Here is an 11,957-nt window from a genome sequence, read left to right on the forward strand (position 1 = left end):
GAAAAATTCAGGCTCAGCTAGAAATCCTAAGTTATTTGATATGAGCCTCAGTTTCCTTATTGTTCTGCAAAATAGGGTACAATTTCCAAATTCATAATTGCCTAATTTGTTTTTATATGGTAATGGTGAGCTTAGATCATATAATGCATATCATTTGTGTTGACTATTAAGCACATAGCATCTTGAACACATCAAAGAAATTTAATTTCTCAGTTTTTTTTGAGAGGTAAAAAGATCAAGTGCACTGAAATCACAAAATAATAGGTACAGTTTATTCTCCAAAGATGGTAAGGTCGCATCCATGTATTAAAAATGTTTACAGAGTTCAAACACTTCAGGGATTCCATTATTTAGAAGTAATTTTTTACAATTATTTGAGGCTGACTTATTTTCTCTCTGTTTTTTGTATCATTTTTTTTTTTTGAGTTGGAGTTTCACTCTGCCACCCAGGCTGGAGTGCAGTGGCACGCTCACGACCACCACAGCCTCTACTTGCAGGGCTTGGGTGATCCTTCCACTTCAGCCTTCCAAGTAGCTGGAACTACAGGCGCATGCCATCATGCCCAGCTAATTTTTTGATTTATTGTAGAGACAAGGTCTCACCATGTTGCCCTGGCTGGTCTCAAACCCATGGGCTGAGGCAATCCTCTTGCCTCTACCTCCCAAAGTGCTGGGATTACAGACATGAGCCACCGTGCGCAGCTTGTTTTTTATATCTTGTTCATGTCATCACTCCTGGATGAAAAAATTATAAAAAAAGGAAAATGCAGTGAGTTTAGCTACTTATAAGCAGCCCTGATAAAGAATTCAAATAGCAAAAAAAAATTAAAACTAAAAATTAAGCAGCTCTGATAAAGATTTCCATTAAAAGTTTTCTTAAACAATTTTAAAAAGCACAATATATGCAGTACCTCCTCTCCACAGTGCTGGGACTAACAAGAAGGTCTTTTCTTTTTTTTTTTGGCAAGGGGTCAGACTTTTTAAAGAGTTTTATTTATTTATTTTTATTTTTTGAGTTGGAGTCTCACTCTGTCGCCCAGATTAGAGTGCAGTGGCCGCTCCTGGCCACCGCAGCCTCGACCTGCTGGGCTCCGGCAATCCTTCTGCCTCAGCCTTCCAAGTAGCTGGAACTACAGGCGCACACTACCACACCTGGCTAATTTTTTGATTTGTTGTAGAGATGAGGGCTCACCAAGTTGCCCAGGTGGGTCTCGAACCCGCGGGCTCAGGCAATTCACTCACCTCAGGCTCCCAAGACACGGGATTACAGGCTGAGCCACTGAGCCCGGCTTTTAAAGAGTTTTAAAGTAGAAAGCAACCTAGCCTAAAATTTAACAGCATAAGCTATGGAATGAAACATTTTATTTTGAAAAATTCAGGCTCAGCTGGGCTCGGTGGCTCAGCCTGTAACCCTGCGCCTTGAGAGGCTGAGGTGAGTGGACTGCCTAAGTCCGTGGGTTCGAGACCCACCTGGGCAACTTGGTGAGACCTCATCTCTACAATAAATTTTAAAAAATTAGCTGGGTGTGGTAGTGCGCACCTGTAGTTCCAGCTACTTGGAAGGCTGAGGCGGAAGGGTGGCCGGAGCCCAGCAGGTCGAGGCTGCGGTGGCCGGGAGCAGCCACTGCACTCCAGTCTGGGCGACAGAGTGAGACTCCAACTCAAAAAAAGAAAAGAAAAGAAAAATTCAGGCTCAGCTAGAAATCCTAAGTTATTTGATATGAGCCTCAGTTTCCTTATGTGAAAATGGAGACAAGAAGATATGCTTAAAATAGTTGTCGTAAGGGTCACATAAGATATGCCAAGGCTGAGGTTACCCTGCACAAAAGCATTTAATAAAACAGCAATAGCAACGACTGTACTACCAGTAACACACTACACTAGGCATAAGGATGTTCTGCAGCATACAATCTTATTAGGAAAACAAGACATAATGCAGGAAAAAGATTCTGGGATCATTTTTATGTATGTTTTTTCCCAACTGCAATAATCTACACATGGCTGGAGTTAGAAAGTCAAAATATTAATAACAGCTTGAGTCATTCTGATTTCAAATTTCCTTGATGCAATGCAGTACATACACTCAAGATTTTGGGCCATCAGGACATATATTTACATATACATTGGCTTTTTGAGTTTGAATTAATTGGGTCCAAGAAAGGTTGTTTTTAAAATGAGGTTTTAATTTTTTTTTTTTTTTTTGAGTTGGAGTTTCACTCTGTCACCCAGGCTGGAGTGCAATGGCACACTCACAGCCACCGCAGCCTCAACCTATTGTATTCAGGTAATCCTTCCGCTTCAGCCTTCTAAGTAGCTGGAACTACAGGCATGTGTCACCACACCCAGCTAATTTTTTAATTTGCTGTAGAGACAAGGTCTCCCCATGTTGTGTAGGCTGGTCTCAGACCCCTGGACTCAGGCAGTTTTCTGGCCTTCGCCTCCCAAGGTTCTGGGATTAAGGCGTGAGGCACAGTGCCCAGCTAATATCTGAGGTTCTGAAGTAAGAAAGTCAAGTTCACCATTCTTCTTTAATAAAAGAGTAATTTTTATTTTTTTATTATTTATTTTATTTTACTTTTTTGAGTTGGAGTCTCACTCCGTCGCCCAGGTTGGAGTGCAATGGCACACTCATGGTCACCCCAGCATCAACCCGCTGGGCTCAGGCAATCCTTCCACCTCAGCCTTCCAAGTAGCTGGAACTACAGGCGCATGCTACCACGCCCTGCTAATTTTTAAAAATTTATTAGAGAAACGAGCTCTCGCCAAGTTGCCCAGGCTGTTCTCGAACCCATGGGCTTAGGCAATCTTGTCACCTCAGCCTTCCAAAGTGCTGGGATTATAGGTGTGAACCACCGTGCCCAGCGAGTAATTTTTAAAAGCTCATTATTTGGTAACATCACACTACATAATCCTAATACAAATTTTCCAATTAAATTCTAAACCTTAAACTTTTTTGAAAGAAAAAAGTAAAAGGGCTGTCTACCCTAGGCTGATTAATTTGGCACATGCATATTGCCTAATGAATTACAGCAGCTCAAATAATCTATTTAGAAGTTTCTTCAACTAACAGTACCCTAGGCCGGGCGCAGTGGCTCAGCCTGTAATCCTAGCACTTTGGGAGTCCGCAGGTTCAAGACCAGCCTGGGCAACTTGGCGAGACCGTGTCTCTACAATAAATCACAAAAATGAGTCAGGCATGGTGGCCTGCGTCTGTAGTTTCAGCTGCTTGGAAGGCTGAGGTGGAAGGATCGCTTAAGCCCAGCAGGTCGAGGCTTCGGTGGCCGTGAGCATGCCACTGAACTTCAGCCTGGGCAACAGAGTGAGACCCTAATTAAAAACAGCAACAATAACAAAAAAAACACAGTATCCTAACACTCTTATTTCAAGAATCACCAATAGTGATACAGCTAGAAACCAATCTAATCTTCATTTTAATGTGATTCCTTCTTTGCACCACTGTTGAGCATTTTAGAGAACAGAAAGCAGATATATATGTGTGTATGTGCGCGCACGCGTGTGTATATTTTTTTGAGTCAGTCTCACTCAGTTGCCTAGGCTGGAGTGCAGTGGCACGCTCACGGCCACCACAGCCTCAACTTGCAATACTTCCACTTCAGCCTTCCAACTAGGTGGAACTACAGGTGTGTGCTACCACACCCAGCTAATTTTTCATTTATTGTAGAGACAAGGTCTCCCCAAGATGTCCAGGCTGGTCTTGACCCTTTGGCTCAGACAATCCTCTTGCCCCGCCTCTCAAAGTGCAAGGATTACAGGTATGAGCCACCGTGAACAGCGAAAGCCGATATATTAAGAGGACAGACACTGCAGACAGACTGAATTTGAATTCCAGGTTCCACAATATGACTATGTGGCCTGACTTAATCATTTAACCTTTCAGTGCCTTAGCTATCTCATTTGTAAAATGCAGATCATAATAGCTGCTAACCTCTTAGATTTGTGGTGAGAATTAAATGTAAAATCATTATTCTATTCCCCAAACATAAGCCCTAGACTCCAGACTCCTCCACTGTAGTCTCCTGCACCCAAAGTTTAATCTCAGATATATGTTTTGTTTGAAACCCATGCATGTAATCCCAGCACTCTGGGAGGCAGAGGCAAAAGGACTGCCTGAGCCCAAAGGTTTGAGACCATCACAATAAATAAAAAAACTAGTCCTGCATGGTGGTGCATGTCTGTAATTCCAGCTATTTGAAAGACTGAGGTGCAAGAATCACCTGAGCTCTGCAGGTCGATGTTGTGGTAGGTGTGAGCATGCACTCCAGTCTGGGGTCAGACTGAGACTCCAACTCAAAAAAAGAAAATAGAGAGGACACTTACCATATCTGAGCTTTAAATATATATACTCTAAATCATTCCACTTAGTAAAAACAGGTTTCAAGTTCTAGAACACATTTTGAGAATGTCTAGAAATAGAGGTTATTTGTTCTGCTTTCTTTAATCATTGCTATTGAATACAATACCCTAAGTCAGTGGATTTGGGGTCCCAGTTCTATCTACCACTGATTCAATGATTAGAATGTTGTACATTGTTCAGAGATTACAAAAATGTAAAATGCAGAGTGCAGTTTAAAGAATGTACTTGTTAAACTTTAGGCTCTGGAGCGTGAAAAGGAAGACTGCAAATATCAAAGGAAATTGAAAGGAGTGGCTCACAGTACACATCTTCCCCCTTCTGGAGCTGGAGTTAAGTGTGTTTCTAAGAAAGGAAACTACTTTAATAAAAATGACCAAAGAATTTGGACTCAAAGCAGCTGGGTTTGACTCTGGCTTAGCCCGTTGTTTATCTTCCCACAAATAACATCTCTGAGTCTCATTTTTCTCCTAAAAGGAGAATAAATAACTCTATCTTAGGCAATTGTTTTGTTGATTAAATAACAAATGAAAGCACTTAGTATGTTGTAAAACCACTGTATAAAATTAAGCTCTTGGGAGATGAGGAGAAACTAAGTATATTGCTCAATGGACTCCAAGCCAACATTCTCCCACAAAAGGTAAATACAAAAATTAATTTCTTCATATGCTTCGGTCTTTTTCAAGGCTTCACTGGCTTTGTCAAGGACAAGGTGTCCTCACGCTAGGTCAGCCTTCTTTGCACAGTCTGGAGACCTAATTCCAGCGCCGCTACTAAAAGTTCCTTTAGGGTCGCCTTAAAAAAACCTTTTCACCTACTTATCGACTAAACAGGAATGACAGCCGCCCTGCCCTTTTGAAAGGACACATGGAAAGGGTTCAAGGTACTGAGACAGGCTCTTTGAATGACGCTGCCGCCATGCACCACTGTTTTGTACGCTAGCCCAAGCGCGTTTTCAAGGCGTCTTTCCGTGGGCTGTCAACTCTTGATAAGTCAAGGCCGGAAAGTTTTTACTTCATAATACTGGAAACGAAGCCCAGAAAGGGCCAATCAAGGACGCAGGGCTACTGGAGTCTCGCATTCCCAACGCCTGGTTCACCTACGGAAAAACTCGCCACCTTTTTAATCAGTGTCTTTTACAAATAACGGAGAAGTGTGGGGGCTTGGGCGGGTGGGGGAGGGGCTGAGCCCAGAAGCCGAATCCGTTCCCGGCGCGAGGGGAGGAAGGGCAGGGGTCTGGGCTCAGAGAAGAGAAGCGGGCTTGGCCTTTTTTTTTTGGGGTCTTCGCGGAGGACCCAGACAAAACCGTGTCCTGAGGCGGGCTCTCAGAAGTCCAGCCCCTCAAATCTCTGCGCCAGGGATTGCCGACCAAGCGCTGCCAGAGCAAACTGGAGGGGCTGGGGCCTGCGGCTACACTGCCCTACCCCATGCAGAAGCGAAGGCGAGACCCCCCGGCGGCCTGGCGGCTCCCTCCAACCCCATGTAGGAGTGTCCTTGAACGAATTTCCCTAGCAGCCCCCCGAGGCCAGAACCTTAGCCTAAGGCCCTCGGGCTCAGCACTTGCCCCAAATCACGCTAGCTATGAAATGTGGGGGAGCGGAACGTGGGGGACGGGGCTTACAGGACCGTCTAGGACAGCCGGTGGCGGGGGAGAAAGAGGAATGAGATCTCAGGTGGGGGAGGGGCGCAACAACCTTCGCGGCCATTTTGTCCTCGCTCCACTTCCGTCTTCTCTTCCTGGGCTCCCGGACTCCCGGGCCCGGACCCCTCCCTTCATAGGCCCCACGCTGTTCCTCCACCCGGTTCCGCATTGGTCAAGATCGCGGCTAGCGCTGCTGTCATTGGCCGGTTCCAAGTTTGCCCGCCCCTCTTTCTCATTTTCCCGCCCCCTCCCGCCTGGGCCGGCTGGAGGCGCATGCGTAGAGAGGGACGCTCCCCTCCCCCGCCGGGGTGTCTGAGGACTCCCGCGCGCGGGCTCTCTCTGCCCTACCCTCCCTTTCCCCTGGGGCCGGTCAGGTAGCGGGGGCGAGCATGAAAGTTCCAGAACGCTGCGGTGAGTGCGTCATCGCGAGGCGGGGTGAGACGGGGGCGGGAGGGGGCGAGGCCCGAAGAGTGGAAACGGGCTCCTCATTGGGGTTTGTAAAGATAGCCAGGCGCCCATTGGTGGAAGAAGCCATGATGGGCAGCCAGCAGGGGCGGGCCCCTTCTGGAAGGTTCTGAGGCAGGGTATAAGAGACAGGGTGGCGGGCGGAAACCGGTCTCATTGAACGCGGCGCCGACTCCCGGGATTTGTGCGTGTGCTTCTTAACCCGGCTCGGGCCTACACACGAGGTAAGGCCTGTGGCCTTTAAGTAGCTGACAGTGGAGAGGGAAGCGCGCACTTGCATCTGGGGCGAGTGGCTTTGCCGCAGCCGGTGGGTCCTGTTTTCCCCGAGGGCAGTAGCCAGGTTCCTTCCGCCCGGCTAGCCGCCTTCATTCTCTCGGGTCGCGGGCACCGGCCCTCGGCTGGGTCATCCCCGACGGAAGGGTCGCGTGTGGTCTGGCGGCCGCCAAGAATGGTAGGGCGTCGCCCCGCGACCGCGTGGCGGGGGAGGGTTGGCGCATCCGCTCGTGGGCGCGCAGGGGCGTGAGCCAGCGCGTTTCCCTGGCTCTCCCTAGGCCGCTTGCGTTGAAGGAAATGCCATTCTTGCAGTTCATCCACGTTGAGGGGTGCGTCTGGGGGGAGTTAGAAAAGCCGCATGGACTCTAGAAGCGTTGGGTTCTGGCGTGTAGAGGATAGGGCTGAGCTCGGGGTTGAGGCCACGTGCTCCTCAGTGTCTCGGGACCGACGCGTCTTGCAGCTGGCGGCTTACTCCATCTCCCCATCCCGGGATACGGCGGTACTTGGCTGTGATTGTCCCTCACGCTTACCAGAGAGGCTCTAGGCGTAACTTACTTCTGCAGCCGGATTCTAAGGTCTGCAGAGGAAATGGGCAGAGATGTCCGAGTGCTTAGTCAGCTTTTCAAACTACCGGCTTTTATTTCCTCTTCAGCAACCATGTCTAAGGGGCCTGCAGTTGGTATTGATCTCGGCACCACCTACTCCTGTGTGGGTGTTTTCCAACACGGAAAAGTAGAGATAATTGCCAATGATCAGGGAAACCGAACCACTCCGAGTTACGTCGCCTTTACTGATACCGAACGATTGATCGGCGATGCCGCAAAGAATCAAGTTGCGATGAACCCCACCAACACGGTTTTCGGTGAGTCAGTAAATTCAAGCGACTGGCATTAATCTGAGGGTGTTAGGAAGCAGGAAATTTGAGCAACTCATTTGTTAAAAGTGGGGCAGCCGAGACAGCCCTGAGGAGTTAGGGGAAAGGTCTTAAAAAACTAACTTGTGTTGAGAGGTGTGTTGTAGTCTAAGGTCTTGGATGAAACATTGGGTGATGTTTTGATCCTCTACTGTAGCAGGATCAACCTGCCATTATGAATTTGGGTAACTAGCCATTTTGGGTTCTTATAGGAAAAATTGAATATAGCAAAATTGAAGGTATTTGCATTTCACATCCTTTACAGATGCCAAACGTCTGATTGGACGCAGATTTGATGATGCTGTTGTCCAGTCTGATATGAAGCATTGGCCGTTCATGGTTGTGAATGATGCAGGCAGGCCCAAGGTACAAGTAGAATACAAGGGAGAGACAAAAAGCTTCTATCCAGAGGAGGTGTCATCTATGGTTCTGACAAAGATGAAGGAAATTGCTGAGGCCTATCTTGGGAAGGTGAGATAACGATTGCCTGCTGTACCTTATTTTTTTTTTTTTGTACCTTATTTTTGACTGATAAATTACACAAGTAATTTAACAGCCTGGGGCTTTCAGCCAGCTTATTTCCACATGAATTACTTGCTGCTGGAATCAGGATGCATATTAAAGTAAAATAGTTCAGTATTAATATGGTCTTTGTTTTCTGTTCCTAGACTGTTACCAATGCTGTGGTCACAGTGCCGGCTTACTTTAATGACTCTCAGCGGCAGGCTACCAAAGATGCTGGAACTATTGCTGGCCTCAATGTACTTAGAATTATCAATGAGCCAACGGCTGCTGCAATTGCTTATGGCTTAGACAAAAAGGTATGTGCCATTTGTAATGAATTCTGTGTTCGTCCAAGATTTGAGCCATCAGAGGCTTATGAGACTTACTATTGTTACTGGCAGGTTGGAGCTGAAAGAAATGTGCTGATCTTTGACCTAGGAGGTGGCACTTTTGATGTGTCAATCCTCACTATTGAGGATGGAATCTTCGAAGTCAAGTCTACGGCTGGAGACACCCACTTAGGTGGAGAAGACTTTGACAACCGAATGGTCAACCATTTCATTGCTGAGTTTAGACGTAAGCATAAGAAGGACATCAGTGAGAACAAGAGAGCTGTCCGGCGTCTCCGTACTGCTTGTGAACGTGCTAAGCGTACTCTCTCTTCCAGTACCCAGGCCAGTATTGAGATCGATTCTCTCTATGAGGGAATCGACTTTTATACTTCCATTACCCGTGCCCGATTTGAAGAATTGAATGCTGACCTGTTCCGTGGCACCCTGGACCCTGTAGAGAAAGCCCTCCGAGATGCCAAACTAGACAAGTCACAGATCCATGATATTGTCCTGGTTGGTGGTTCTACTCGTATCCCCAAGATCCAGAAGCTTCTACAAGACTTCTTCAATGGAAAAGAACTGAATAAGAGCATCAATCCTGATGAGGCTGTTGCTTATGGTGCAGGTAATATTTTCTATCTCACTTGAGTAGTTAACCCAATATCTCACCTGAGTAAACCCAACAGACCCAAACTGATTCAGTAATTTAAAAATATTCAGTTAACACTAATAGCTAATGATGGTCCAGCTTCCTTTGATGTCTTATAAAATGACTTCAATTTCTTAATGAGTTACATAATTTAAGTTACATTGGTTTAACTTTTAATGCTTTTTAAAACCAGCTGTCCAGGCAGCCATCTTATCTGGAGACAAATCTGAAAATGTGCAAGATTTGCTGCTGTTGGATGTCACTCCTCTTTCCCTTGGCATTGAAACTGCTGGTGGAGTCATGACTGTCCTCATTAAGCGCAATACTACCATTCCTACCAAGCAGACACAGACTTTCACTACCTACTCTGACAACCAGCCTGGCGTGCTTATTCAGGTATGTTCCTATATTTTCTGCCTGGCTTACTGAGGGAAATAGTGGGGAAGTCTTGACAACCCGCTATGATGATGGACTCCAAAACCATTCGTAGTTTCCACCAGAAGTCTTATGTTGGCTAGTTCCTTCCTTGGATGTCTGAGCGACCAGTCTTCCCTAGCTGAATTTTACTGAAATTAGCACAAATTTTAAGTACTTTTTGGTAACTTACTCTATTTATTACCAAGGTTTATGAGGGTGAGCGTGCCATGACCAAGGATAACAATCTGCTTGGGAAGTTTGAACTCACAGGCATACCTCCTGCACCCCGTGGTGTTCCTCAAATTGAAGTCACTTTTGATATTGATGCCAATGGCATTCTCAACGTCTCTGCCGTGGATAAGAGTACAGGAAAAGAGAATAAAATCACTATCACTAATGACAAGGGTAAGTGGCACACATAGCACTGCCATGTGACCTTGGCAGGGATTATAATGGTTAGGTTCCCAGTTTGGTTTCTGTTGCCTAAAACAGCATATAGCCCAACAATCTGGGGTGTAGGTTGTAGGCGATAGACATTTGGGTCTTTTTTAAGGTCTTAAATTTTTCTCACAGGTCGTTTGAGCAAGGAAGACATTGAGCGTATGGTCCAGGAGGCTGAAAAGTACAAAGCTGAAGATGAGAAGCAGAGGGACAAAGTGTCATCCAAGAATTCACTTGAATCCTATGCCTTTAACATGAAGGCAACTGTTGAAGATGAGAAACTTCAAGGCAAGATCAATGATGAGGACAAACAGAAGATTCTTGACAAGTGTAATGAAATTATCAGCTGGCTTGATAAGAATCAGGTATGTAATGTCTACTACACAGCTGGGAAAGGGAGATGAGAAAAACTTGAGCTTGAGTTTAGGTCACTGTGATGAATGGTCCAACACATTCGCGGTTTCCACCAGAAATCAAGACATGTTGGCAACTACCTTCCTTGGATGTCTGAGTGACCTAAGGTTTCAAGGAATGGCTTAAAATTTAAATGTGCCTGTGATACAATTTTATAGCTTGTGAGAATTTAGAAGTAACAAGATTTTTTTTCTCTTTCAGACTGCAGAGAAGGAGGAATTTGAACACCAGCAGAAAGAGCTGGAGAAAGTCTGCAATCCCATCATTACCAAGCTGTACCAGAGTGCAGGAGGCATGCCAGGAGGAATGCCTGGGGGATTCCCTGGTGGTGGAGCTCCTCCCTCTGGTGGTGCTTCCTCAGGGCCCACTATCGAAGAGGTTGATTAAGGCAGCCCAACTGTAGATGTAGCATTGTTCTACACAGTTAACATTGAAGGACCCAAATTAGTAGCAAATTCTGTGGCAGTTTTTAAAGTTGAGCTGCTATAGTAAATTACTGGGCATTCTTAATACTTGAATATGGAACATGTGCACAAGGGAAGGAAATAACATTGCACTTTATAAGCACTGTATTGTAAGTGGAAAATGCAATGTCTTAAATAAAACTATTTACAAATTGGCAAAAAAAAAAAAAAAAAAAAGAAATCTTCCTAATCAGAGAAGTTGAAAGACCTTTACAATGAGAACTATAAAACACTGCTCAAAGAAATCCAACAAGACACAAACAAATGGAAAATTATTCCATGTTCACGGATACAAAGAATCAACATTGTTAAGATATCCACCCTACCAAAGGCAATCTACAGATTCAGTGCAATATGCATTAAATTTCCAACATCATTCTTCTCAGATCTGGAAATAACAATATAGAAATTTCTATGGAAACATAAATGACCATGAATTGCCAAAACAATCCTTAGCAAAAGAAACAAAGCAGGAGGTATCACACTTCCAGACTTTAAACTTTATTATAAGGCTACAGTAATCAAAACAGCCTGGTATTGGGACAAGAACAGGCATATAGACCAATGGAACAGGATGGAGATTCTAGAAGCAAAGCCTCAATTTCTCAACCAACTCATCTTTGACAAAGCCTCCAACAACAGCCACTGAGGAGAGGAGAACCTATTCAGTAAATGGTGCTGGGAAAACTGGCTGATCACATGCAGAAGATTGAAACAGGACCCCTACCTATCACCATACACAAAAATTAACTCTAAATGTATCAAACCTAAATGTAAAACCTCAAACTATAAGAATCTCAGAAAATGCAGGTGACACCTTTATGGAACTTGGAACTGGCAACCAATTCCTGATCAAAACCCTAAGTGCCCATACCATAAGAAATAAGGTAGACAAGTAGGACCTTATCAAACTGAAGAGCTTCTGCAAAACAAAAGAAACCATCAAGAAAAGAGGGAGACAACCCACAGAATGGGGAAAAATATTTACCAACTGTGTATCTGACAAAGGCCTAACATTTAGGATCAACAAGGAACTCAAATGCACTTTAAAAGAAAAAAAATCAAACAGCC

At 45.1% G+C, this 11,957-nt stretch overlaps 1 protein-coding gene across 3 annotated transcripts; it reads left to right on the forward strand.

Annotated features, from left to right (window-relative positions):
* The first annotated feature begins 6,094 nt into the window (after nucleotides 1–6,094).
* LOC103275796 (heat shock cognate 71 kDa protein) lies at nucleotides 6,095–11,044 on the forward strand. 3 transcript variants are annotated; one of them, XM_021706547.1, is made up of 9 exons: nucleotides 6,095–6,425; nucleotides 7,405–7,614; nucleotides 7,931–8,136; nucleotides 8,334–8,486; nucleotides 8,571–9,126; nucleotides 9,344–9,546; nucleotides 9,774–9,972; nucleotides 10,141–10,373; nucleotides 10,624–11,044. In XM_021706547.1, the coding sequence occupies exons 1-9, from the start codon at nucleotides 6,404–6,406 to the stop codon at nucleotides 10,807–10,809; spliced, it is 1,968 nt and encodes a 655-aa protein (XP_021562222.1). In that variant the 5' UTR covers nucleotides 6,095–6,403; the 3' UTR covers nucleotides 10,810–11,044. The 3 variants fall into 3 exon arrangements, with proteins under 3 accessions (XP_021562222.1, XP_008071392.1, XP_021562223.1); XM_008073201.1 differs by lacking the exon at nucleotides 6,095–6,425 and adding an exon at nucleotides 6,543–6,703; XM_021706548.1 differs by lacking the exon at nucleotides 6,095–6,425 and having other exon boundaries at nucleotides 7,403–7,618.
* The last annotated feature ends 913 nt before the right edge of the window (nucleotides 11,045–11,957 follow it).

This window comes from Carlito syrichta, unplaced genomic scaffold (genome assembly GCF_000164805.1).
Source record: "Carlito syrichta isolate Samal-C Ts95f unplaced genomic scaffold, Tarsius_syrichta-2.0.1 Scaffold315753, whole genome shotgun sequence".
Lineage (NCBI taxonomy): Eukaryota > Metazoa > Chordata > Mammalia > Primates > Tarsiidae > Carlito > Carlito syrichta.

Excerpts from the sequence above, each read along its gene's own strand:
- LOC103275796 (XM_021706547.1), top strand. The coding sequence starts at position 6,404 with ATGAAAGTTCCAGAACGCTGCG. Across the intron at positions 9,127-9,343 it reads GGCTGTTGCTTATGGTGCAG|CTGTCCAGGCAGCCATCTTA; the intron begins GTAATATTTTCT and ends TTTTAAAACCAG. Across the intron at positions 9,547-9,773 it reads AGCCTGGCGTGCTTATTCAG|GTTTATGAGGGTGAGCGTGC; the intron begins GTATGTTCCTAT and ends TTTATTACCAAG.